This window comes from Pongo abelii, chromosome 15 (genome assembly GCF_028885655.2).
Source record: "Pongo abelii isolate AG06213 chromosome 15, NHGRI_mPonAbe1-v2.0_pri, whole genome shotgun sequence".
Lineage (NCBI taxonomy): Eukaryota > Metazoa > Chordata > Mammalia > Primates > Hominidae > Pongo > Pongo abelii.
This window is the reverse complement of record NC_072000.2, coordinates 79292991-79304397: the sequence shown is the minus strand read 5'-3', so window position 1 is coordinate 79304397 and position 11407 is coordinate 79292991. Positions and strand designations below refer to the sequence as shown.

At 41.5% G+C, this 11407-nt stretch overlaps 1 protein-coding gene across 10 annotated transcripts in view; it reads left to right on the top strand.

The window, feature by feature from the left end:
* The first annotated feature begins 798 nt into the window (after positions 1-798).
* MLH3 (mutL homolog 3) overlaps positions 799-11407 on the top strand; it is a 35910-nt gene continuing 25301 nt past the window's right edge. For 5 of the 10 annotated variants that reach the window (XM_054529625.2, XM_009249294.4, XM_024231140.3 and 2 more), the window contains exons 1-4: positions 814-909; positions 2578-5920; positions 9831-9929; positions 10607-10692. In XM_054529625.2, the coding sequence (XP_054385600.2) occupies positions 2641-5920; positions 9831-9929; positions 10607-10692 (3465 nt within the window). In that variant the 5' untranslated portion in view covers positions 814-909; positions 2578-2640. 10 annotated transcript variants of the gene reach the window in all.

The following is an 11407-nucleotide window of genomic DNA, read 5'->3' as shown; positions in this document are numbered from 1 at the left end:
ATTCAAGTCAGTGAAGAGAGTCTTGGTGTTGTCATCTGTAAATTAAGAGTTGAGCAAAGGTCGGGCACGGTGGCTCACGCCTGTAATCCCAACAGTTTGGGAGGCCAAGGTGGGCAGATCACCTGAGGTCTGGAGTTCGAGACCAGCCTGACCAACATGGAGAAACCCCCGTCTCTACTAAAAATACAAAATTAGCCGAGTGTGGTGGCGCATGCCTGTAATCCTAGCTACTCGGGAGGCTGAGGCAGGAGAATCACTTGAACCCGGGAGGCGGCGGTTGCAGTAAGCTGAGATCGCGCCATTGAACTCCAGTCTGGGCAACAAGAACTAAACTCCGTCTCAAAAAAAAAAAAAAGTTGAGTTAGTTTCTCAGCCTTTTCCAGCTCCAAATGCCATAATTCTAAGATGGCAGGCTCTGGAATTATTCATTCATTCGGTGCCTACCATAGGCCAGGCACAGTTCTTGGGAACTGGGATACAGCAATAAACAAAATATATAAACTCCTTACCTTCACATAGCTTACATTCTAGGGAGAGAAGACAATAAGCAAACACATAAAATATAGAATTAAACGGTAGTTAAGAGCAAAGGTGAAAATGAGAAAAAAAGGAAAGGGAAAACACGGGGAAAAAAAAAACAACATAAAAACAAAAGTAAAAGTTACGACATAGTCTTTCACACCATGCCAAAAGGGAATAAGGATTGAGACTGTAGGTACCGGTTCACTGAACCCTGGGACGTGGATCCTTGGCTGGAACACCTGGTGCGCATGCGCACTGGTGTGTCGCGGCCTGGCGCGCCCCCTCCGAAGCGCATGCTCGTGGGCACGCACGAGCCTCAAGATCCAAGGTGCGCGCGTCGGCGTCCGAGGCGGTTGGTGTCGGAGAATTGGTTAAGCGGGACTCGAGGTGACTTTGGGGGAAGCACGCGACGAAAAGATGATGCCGGGGTCTCTTCTAACACCAGAAGGGCCCTGATGATGGCTGTGCGCAGCTTTCGGAGCCGGATGCGCGAGGGCCCCCGGAGGCCCGGCGGCCTGGCGGCCGGGCGGGTCCAGTTTGGGGACAAGGACGGGGCTGGCCGGGGAGGGGCTGGGCCTAGCGGGAAGGCGGCGCCGCCCCGGACTCGGCCTGCGCGGCGCTCCCAGGCCCCCGGGCCCTGGATCCAGGCCCGTGCGTCCCGTCAGTCCCAGGCGCTGGGAGGCGTCATCAGGAAATCATTGGGTTTACATTAATCGGAATACTTGTTAAACGTTTACCCCTCACTTGCTGCCGGCTGCTTAGTGCATTAGCTTAGAAAGCAGAAGTTCTGCAGTTAAGAGCCCTGATTTTTCCCGGGTTTGGAAAACCGGCCCCACCGCCTGCAAGGGGCCCACCCACGCGGCTGTCACTGATGGAGAAGAAGGGGAGACCTTTAATGGCACTAGAATCTTAGGGTTTTGTTTTGTTTTGTTTTGTTTTTTGTTTTTGTGTTTTTACTTGCAGGAAAACTTAAAATCAAGTTCAGGCAGCCCCATGCCATCATTATTATTACTAGGTAGTTTTGTGCCCATCTGTAAAGACCAAAAGAATATTAATAATGACCTTCTGGCCGGTCGCGGTGGTTCACACCTGTAATCCCAGCACTTTGGGAGGCCAAGGCGGGAGGATCACTTGAGTTCAGGAGTTCGAGACCAGGCTGGTTAACATGGTGAAACCCCATCTCTACATAAAAGACAAAAATTAGCCAGGCGTGGTGGCGAGCGCCTGTAATCCCAGCTACTCGGGAGGCTGAGGCTGGAGGATTGCTTGAGCCCGGGAGGTGCAGGCTGCAGTGAGCCGAGATTGTGTCATTGCACTCCAGTCTGGGTGACAGAGTGAGACTCTGTTTCAAAAAAGAATAATAACGACCTTCTAAAACCATCAGAGTAATACATGAACAGGATTTAACAATCAAATGGCAAAGAAAGGTTTATATGAAAAGGAATTTTCCTGCTTTATCTTTTCCCATTCCCAGCCTCTTTCTCTGAGGTGACTATACTTAACCATAATAATAATAACCTCTTAATGCCCCCAATCTCTCTTTGATACAATTTGATTCTTAAAATTTCTTCCTGTTGCTTCACCTTATTACAGTGTCTTAGCAATTCATTATAAGTATTTTTCTAAAAGTCATGGTTATTGTGTAATGTATAAATGTTATGAAACTAGCTTGGACATTTTTGTCATGAATAATTTCTAGCTAATGTTCCTTAGCTGTATTTAATTTAATTTAGGCATCTGTTTTTGGTGAAGTGGTTAGAATTTCGAATACAGTGTTTACTGGTCAACTTCAAGTGTAATTATCATTTCACTTTAGGACATGTGGGATTTAGAAAGGAGCATTGAAAATTATGAAATTATGAATTTTTTTTGGATGTTAATCCATTGCACCAAGCATGAGCTGTGCCTAGAGATCAGTGGTATAACTTTGTTTTGCTTTGTTTCACAATTTGGTTTAATAAGAGCGATTTCATTTACCTCAAGTGCTATTTCTTCATAATGCTGTGTAATGCTAAAGCTTTGATTATGTGTGTGTGTGGTTTTTTTCTCCTATAGGCAATTATTTCCAGTCAGAGAAGGAAACCAGTGCCTGGCATTCTCACCATCTTTCTACCTACCATGATCAAGTGCTTGTCAGTTGAAGTACAAGCCAAATTGCGTTCTGGTTTGGCCATAAGCTCCTTGGGCCAATGTGTTGAGGAACTTGCCCTCAACAGTATTGATGCTGAAGCAAAATGTGTGGCTGTCAGGGTGAATATGGAAACCTTCCAAGTTCAAGTGATAGACAATGGATTTGGAATGGGGAGTGATGATGTAGAGAAAGTGGGAAATCGTTATTTCACCAGTAAATGCCACTCGGTACAGGACTTGGAGAATCCAAGGTTTTATGGTTTCCGAGGAGAAGCCTTGGCAAACATTGCTGACATGGCCAGTGCTGTGGAAATTTCGTCCAAGAAAAACAGGACAATGAAAACTTTTGTGAAACTGTTTCAGAGTGGAAAAGCCCTGAAAGCTTGTGAAGCTGATGTGACTAGACCAAGCGCTGGGACTACTGTAACAGTGTATAACCTATTTTACCAGCTTCCTGTAAGGAGGAAATGCATGGACCCTAGACTGGAGTTTGAGAAGGTCAGGCAGAGGATAGAAGCTCTCTCACTCATGCACCCTTCCATTTCTTTCTCTTTGAGAAATGATGTTTCTGGTTCCATGGTTCTTCAGCTCCCTAAAACCAAAGACATATGTTCCCGATTTTGTCAAATTTATGGATTGGGAAAGTCCCAAAAGCTAAGAGAAATAAGTTTTAAATATAAAGAGTTTGAGCTTGGTGGCTATATCAGCTCTGAAGCACATTACAATAAGAATATGCAGTTTTTGTTTGTGAACAAAAGACTAGTTTTAAGGACAAAGCTACATAAACTCATTGACTTTTTATTAAGGAAAGAAAGTATTATATGCAAGCCAAAGAATGGTTCCACCAGTAGGCAAATGAATTCAAGTCTTCGGCACCGGTCTACCCCAGAACTCTATGGCATATATGTAATCAATGTGCAGTGCCAATTCTGTGAGTATGATGTGTGCATGGAGCCAGCCAAAACTCTGATTGAGTTTCAGAACTGGGACACTCTCTTGTTTTGCATTCAGGAAGGAGTGAAAATGTTTTTAAAGCAAGAAAAATTATTTGTGGAATTATCAGGTGAGGATATTAAGGAATTTAGTGAAGATAATGGTTTTAGTTTATTTGATGCTACTCTTCAGAAGCGTGTGACTTCCGATGAGAGGAGCAATTTCCAGGAAGCATGTAATAATATTTTAGATTCCTATGAGATGTTTAATTTGCAGTCAAAAGCTGTGAAAAGAAAAGCTACTGCAGAAAACATAAACACACAGAATTCTAGGGATTTAGAAGCTATCAGAAAAAATACAAATGATGCATTTTTGTACATTTATGAATCAGGTGGTCCAGGCCATAGCAAAATGACAGAGCCATCTTTACAAAACAAAGACAGCTGTTGCTCAGAATCAAAGATGTTAGAACAAGAGACAATTGTAGCATCAGAAGCAGGAGAAAATGAGAAACATAAAAAATCTTGCCCGGAACATAGCTCTTTAGAAAATCCATGTGGAACCAGTTTAGAAATGTTTTTAAGCCCTTTTCAGACACCATGTCACTTTGAGGAGAGTGGGGAGGATCTAGAAATATGGAAAGAAAGTACTACTGTTAATGGCATGGCTGCCAACATCTTGAAAAATAATAGAATTCAGAATCAACCAGAGAGATTTAAAAATGCTACTGAAGTGGGATGCCAGCCTCTGCCTTTTGCAACAACATTATTGGGAGTACATAGTGCTCAGACAGAGAAAGAGAAAAAAAAAGAATCTAGCAATTGTGGAAGAAGAAATGTTTTTAGTTATGGGCGAGTTAAATTATGTTCCACTGGCTTTATAACTCATGTAGTACAAAATGAGAAAACTAAATCAACTGAAACAGAACATTCATTTAAAAATTATGTTAGACCTGGTCCCACACGTGCCCAAGAAACATTTGGAAATAGAACACGTCATTCAGTTGAAACTCCAGACATCAAAGATTTAGCCAGCACTTTAAGTAAAGAATCTGGTCAATTGCCCAACAAAAAAATTTGCAGAACAAATATAAGTTATGGGCCAGAGAATGAACCTACAGCAACTTATACAATGTTTTCTGCTTTTCAGGAAGGTAGCAAAAAATCACAAACGGGTTGCATATTATCTGATACATCCCCCTCTTTCCCCTGGTATAGACATGTTTCCAGTGATAGTGGGAAAACAGATAAATTAATTGGCTCCTCCAAACCAATCATCCGTAAGAAGCTAAGCTTGAGTTCACAGCTAGGATCTTTAGAGAAGTTTAAGAGGCAATATGGGAAGGTTGAAAATCCTCTGGATACAGAAGTAGAGGAAAGTAATGGAGTCACTACCAGTCTCAATCCTCAAGTTGAACCTGACATTCTGCTGAAGGACAAGAACTGCTTAGACAACTCTGGTGTTTGTAAAATCACTACTATGAAGCATAATGATTCAGATAGTAGTTGTCAACCAGCAAGCCATATCCTTGACTCAGAGAAGTTTCCATTCTCCAAGGATGAAGATTGTTTAGAACAACAGATGACTAGTTTGAGAGAAAGCCCTATGACCCTGAAGGAGTTATCTCTCTTTAATAGAAAACCTTTGGACCTTGAGAAGTCATCTGAATCACTAGCCTCTAAATTATCCAGACTGAAGGGTTCCGAAAGAGAAACTCAAACAATGGGGATAATGAGTCGTTTTAATGAACTTCCAAATTCAGATTCCAGTAGGAAAGACAGCAAGTTGTGCAGTGTGTTAACACAAGATTTTTGTATGTTATTTAAAAACGAGCATGAAAAAACAGAGAATGGTGTCATCCCAACATCAGATTCTGCCACACAGGATAATTCCTTTAATAAAAATAGTAAAACACATTCTAATAGCAGTACAACAGAGAACTGTGTGATATTAGAAACTCCTTTGGTATTGCCCTATAATAATTCTAAAGTTACCGGTAAAGATTCAGATGTTCTTATCAGAGCTTCAGAACAACAGATAGGAAGTCCTGACTCTCCCAGTGGAATGTTAATGAATCTGGTAGAAGATGCCACAGGTGACCAAAATGGAATTTGTTTTCAAAGTGAGGAATCTAAAGCAAGAGCTTGTTCTGAAACTGAAGAGTCAAACACGTGTTGTTCAGATTGGCAGCAGCATTTCGATGTAGTCCTGGGAAGAATGGTTTATGTCAACAAAATGACTGGACTCAGCACATTCATTGCCCCAACTGAGGACATTCAGGCTGCTTGTACTAAAGACCTGACAACTGTGGCTGTGGATGTTGTACTTGAGAATGGTAAGTACGTAGTGTTCGTGTGCATGAGATGCTTTTGAAGATGGGAATGCTGGACAAGAAGTAAGATCCTCATTATCCAAAGAGATTATCTCAACAGATAGAACATTTTGAAGACCACTTCTAAAACATAATGTTGTATTTTCATGCTATATGAAGATTCTCTACGTCCAACACTAATTTTTTTTTTTTTTTTTTTGAGATGGAGTCTTGCTCTGTCACCCAGGCTGGAGTGCAGTGGTGCGATCTCAGCTCACTGCAACCTCCGCCCCCCTGGTTCAAGCGATTCTCCTGCCTCAGCCTCCCATGTAGCTTGGATTACAAGAGCGTGCCACCATGCCCAGCTAAATTTTTTTATTTTTAGTAGAGACAGGATTTCACTATATTGGCCAGGCTGGTCTCAAACTCCTGGCCTCAATTGATCCACCTGCCTTGGCCTCCCAGAGTGTTGGGATTATAGGTGTGAGCCCGCGCGCAGCCTCTAGGTCCAACACTATTTAAATGGAGAAGTACAGTGAAAGGATGTCAGTGTGTGTATATGTGTCTATGGGTGTGTGTATGTGTAAGAAAGGGGGTGATGGGTATATACCTAGAACAACAAAAAAGGGGGTGAGACTGTCCAATTTTAATAAAAATGATACTTTTAATAGTTGGGAAGATCCACAGTACTACCTTGTTTTCTCTTCCTGTTAAATGCCCAGCTTTCCTAGAAATGTGTCTTTAAAGGCACCTGCAGTGTCAGCATGGTATTTTACTGGAAGCTTCTCTGCGTGGCTTCCAGGTTAAGGGCCAGAATGATTCTGTAATCATCCTAGGTTTCCCAGTAAACTCTATGGCTTAGTACAGTACTACATTTATGAGCTTTTTCTTTCTAGAAAGTAGGACTTGTCCATGAATTTTCAAAATATAGGTCAAGTATATACTTTGATGACTATACTTTTCAAATGTACTTTATTATAATGCATATGGTAAAATCTCCTTGATCTGTTTATGGTACAAGTAGCTGTTATTCAGGAAGACAATAATATGGCATTTATTTATTTATTTATTTGAGACAGAGCTTCGCTCTTGTTGCCCAGTCTGGAGTGTAGTCGCGTGATCTCGGCTCACTGCAACCTCCACAGGTTCAAGGGATCCTCCTGCCTCAGCCTCCCAAGTAGCTGGGATTACAGGCACCCGCTACCACACCCGGCTAATTTTTTGTATTTTTGTAGAGACGGGGTTTCACCGTGTTGGCCAGGCTTGTCTCAAACTCCTGACCTCAGGTGATCCACTTGCCTCGGCCTCCCAAAGTGGTGGGATTATAGGCGTGAGCCACCGCACCCGGCCAATATAGCTTTTAGAACGTACCACAGGGCTACATTAGAGCCTGCACTAGCACTCTGGGTTCTCGGTCCACATTTAAAGTGATATTGCTTTGGCAGTGTGTTGAGAGCCAGATGTTGGGAGGTGATAAAGCTGATTTCCATCTGGCTATAATCTTGGCTTTGCACTAGGAGGATAAACATTACATCTGTATCCGTATTTAAAATTTTGAATGCTGCAGAAGAATGGAACGTGTATAAATGTAGTTATAAGTCAATTTCTAATTTCTCCTGACGATGAGTATCTCTAGCAGGAAGCTGTGATTTCTTTAAGGTTAAATGAGACCTTTACTTTTCAGTGTTTTTCTGTTTTTTACTTGTGAAAAAAATATCACTGTAGTAACTTCAGTAGTATTTCTTAGTGTTTTGTAGTATTCGTTAGGAGAAAACTAATTTCTTTCACTGTTGTTCCTGAGACTATCAAGTTGCTCTTAAAGCCACTTTATGTGCTCTTCAATCTATGTGGTTTTATGTCCTGACTTATACTGAAGGCTTTTCAGAGGTAAATCTACAGCACTGACACCTCATCTTCCTGAAATGCAACTGCTTCTGATATGCTGCCAAAAAATAACTGGATTACATTATACTGTGAGATAGCTGTTGCTAAAAGAAAGGGGGAAATCTTAGCTGCCATATTCAACATAAATATTTCTTCCTTTTGAATATAGATGTTTAAAACACTTTAACCTACTTAACATTCTGGATTAGCATACTTTTTTATAAACTTTTGAGGGTCATGTTAACTGATAGTTTCCTAATGAAAAATATTTTTGGTATAGAAAGAAGTTCCATGAACAGATGGCTCCTCAGTACCCTGCTACCTTTCTGGAAATGGCCAATATACATCATGACATCAGGACATTGCCAAACTTTACATAAAAGTGTTACATGAAATAAATTGTTAAAAGATGATTTTTTTTTTTTTTTTTGAGACGGAGTTTCGCTCTTGTTGCCCAGGCTAAAGTGAAATGGTGTGATCTCGGCTTACTGCAACCTCTGCCTTCTGGGTTCAAGCGATTCTCCTGCCTCAGCCTCCTGAGTAGCTGGGATTACAGGCATGCGCCACCATGCCTGGCTAATTTTGTATTTTTAGTAGAGACGGGATTTTTCCATGTTGGTCAGGCTGGTCTCAAACTCCCAACCTCAGGTGATCTGCCCGCCTCGGCCTCCCAAAGTGCTGGGATTACAGGCGTGAGCCACTGGCCTAAAAGATAAATTTTAATGTACAGAAGAGAGGATCTATAAGGGTGATTTTGAGGAGTAGTGTCAAGTCCCCAAGCCTTGGTAATTTTTTCTTTAAAATATATTTAATGCAGTTCTTTCTATTGTAGTTATAAACCTTATTTCACTTCATTATCTTAATTTTATCATTCTTAACCTCTCCAGGTTTAGTCCAGCAGATTTATCTCTCATGTTTTCCTCCTGTTCTAAAGCTGTCAAATTCAGCATTGTTTCTAAAACTCAAATCTGATTATCCTTCATGGAGAAGAACAGCATTTGGGCCAGATCTTACTAGACTCTGGAGTTTGAATTGAGAACCTTTCATTTGTCTACCTGTTCGCTTTTTCATGCAACATTTGTTGATCATCCACACTGTGCTAGGTGCTGTCACATTGCAAGTTAACTGACTTTGCTTTTAGGAGTTCACAGTACTATTAGGGAAGATAACTATCTAAAACATAATTGTATTATAATGAGACAAATGTTAGGATAGAGACATACATTGGAGATAAGAGACAAAAGTTGGAGATTTGTGAAGGTTGCACCAAGTTATGGGTGACAATTAAGTACTGCTGTATGTCTAACACAGGGCTTCTCTGGATAATTTTTTGTTGTAAGGTTTGTCCTATGCATTGTAGGATATTTAGCAGCATCCGTGGCCTTTATCTGCTAGATGCTAGTAGAACGTAGAACCCTGTACTCAAGTTGTGACAATGAAAAGTGTCTCAAGCCAGGCACAGTGGCTCACGCCTGTAATCCCAGCACTTTGGGAGGCCGAGGCGGGTGGATCACAAGGTCAAGAGTTTGAGACCAGCCCGACCAATATGGTGAAACCCCATCTCTACTAAAAATACAAAAAAATTAGCCGGGTGTGGTGACGCATGCCTGTAATCCCAGCTACTCGGGAGGCTGAGGCAGGAGAATTGCTTGAACCCGGGAGGCAGAAGTTGCAGTAAGCTGAGATCTCGCCACTGTACTCCTGCCCGGGCGACAGAGCGAGACGCTGTCTCAAAAAAAATAAAAAAAGTGTCTCAAGACATTGCCAATGTCCCCTCGTGCAAAATTGCCCCCCAGTGAGAATCACAGTGACCTATTCTAGGTCTTCATTCTGTCTGGTATGAATAGATAACGGAACTAAGCATTAATATAGAGTCCTATACTGACAGCGTAATTTCATTAAAGGATTTCTGATTCTCAATCTAGTGTTTAGTAGTCTGCTTTATGTCTTGACTCAGTTTGTGCAGAAAGAGGTTTTATGTGATTAAATTTTTAAAGAGTTTACTTGTATGTTAAGTTCACATTTCTAGGTTTTTCTTTCTTATATTTAGGGTCTCAGTACAGGTGTCAACCTTTTAGAAGCGACCTTGTTCTTCCTTTCCTTCCAAGAGCTCAAGCAGAGAGGACTGTGATGAGACAGGATAACAGAGGTAGGGGTGGCAGAGACTGCTGGCGCACCCAGTACACATCGTACCACCTAACTCAAAAAACAAAGCAGGCTTGCATTAATCTTGATCAGTGCCAGCTGTGCTGTACTGGAATCAGGAATTCCCCATGGCCCTATTTAACAGCGGAACTAATTAATTCAGTGCATGCATTTAGATCAGAAATTACTTTTCCAGACTTGAGGTCAATATTTGCTGATTATGCATAGTCTGTGGTGTCTTGTGATTAGGGGACATGTTTCTTATTTTTAAAAAGGCTGGACTTGCACTCCAAGTTGCTGTAGTTTTATGTAAGCAAAACTCTTCAAAAAAAGCTACAGACATCAATTTTGTGTGTATGTTTAAAAATAGATAAGGTATATTTTGCTTAAAGGCAGTAAGGCTATAAATTTGAGCCATAGCTTCTCTGTCAGTATTCCAAAATATCTCTTGTAACAGTTTGGAGAAAAGCTGTAATGCCAGAAGATACAGTCACCAACTCTAGTTTAAAAAGTAACAGATCAAAATAATTTAGAGATACAGCAAACACTGAACTTTGTAGAACATAGAAACAATGTATGTGACCTTTGGTCTTGAGGCTATGGCTCACCAAACAGGAAATGCCATTCCCTCCTTTCCCTGTGGTTCTGGATGCCAACTTTACCTGTTCCCTTTTGCCCTAGATACTGTGGATGATACTGTTGGTAGCGAATCGCTTCATTCTTTGTTCTCAGAATGGGACAATCCAGTATTTGCCCGTTATCCAGAGGTGGGTCTGTAGCAGTTTTTCTTTGCCTTTTTTTTTCTTCTTCTTCTTATTTTTTTAATTTTGAGATGGAGTTTTGCTCTTGTTGCCCAGACTGAAATGCAATGGCATGATCTCGGCTCACGTAACCTCCGCTTCCCAGGTTCAAGCAATTTTCCTGCCTCAGTCTCTCGAGCAGCTGGGATTACAGGCACCTGCCACCACGCCCAGCGAATTTTGTATTTTTAGTAGAGATGGGGTTTCTCCATGTTGGTCAGGCTGGTCTCTAACTCCCAACCTCGGATGATCTGCCCGCCTCAGCCTCCCAAAGTCCTGGATTACAGGCGTGAGCCATCACGCCTAGCCTTTCTTTGCCTGTTATTTTAAACTTTGAGTTTCAAGATGGGTACAGTGGCATGCACTTATAGTCTCAGCTACTCAGGAGGCTGAGGTAGGAGGATCACTTGAGGCCAGAAGTTCAAGGCTATATAGTGTGCTGATTGCACCTGTGGCTAGCCACCGCACTATAGCCTGGGCAACACAGTGAGACTCCATCTCTCAAAAAATAAGTAAATAAGCTAAAAATAAAATTTGAATTTTATTTAAGCTGGGTATGGGCATGCAAGACTATACTAATTTGTAATTATGATTGGAAACTGGGCATATTTCCAAATAATTTATTTGGAAATTACTGTTTAATGTAGAGAGGAGAAATAAAATTTATAGCATTTTGGGAGCT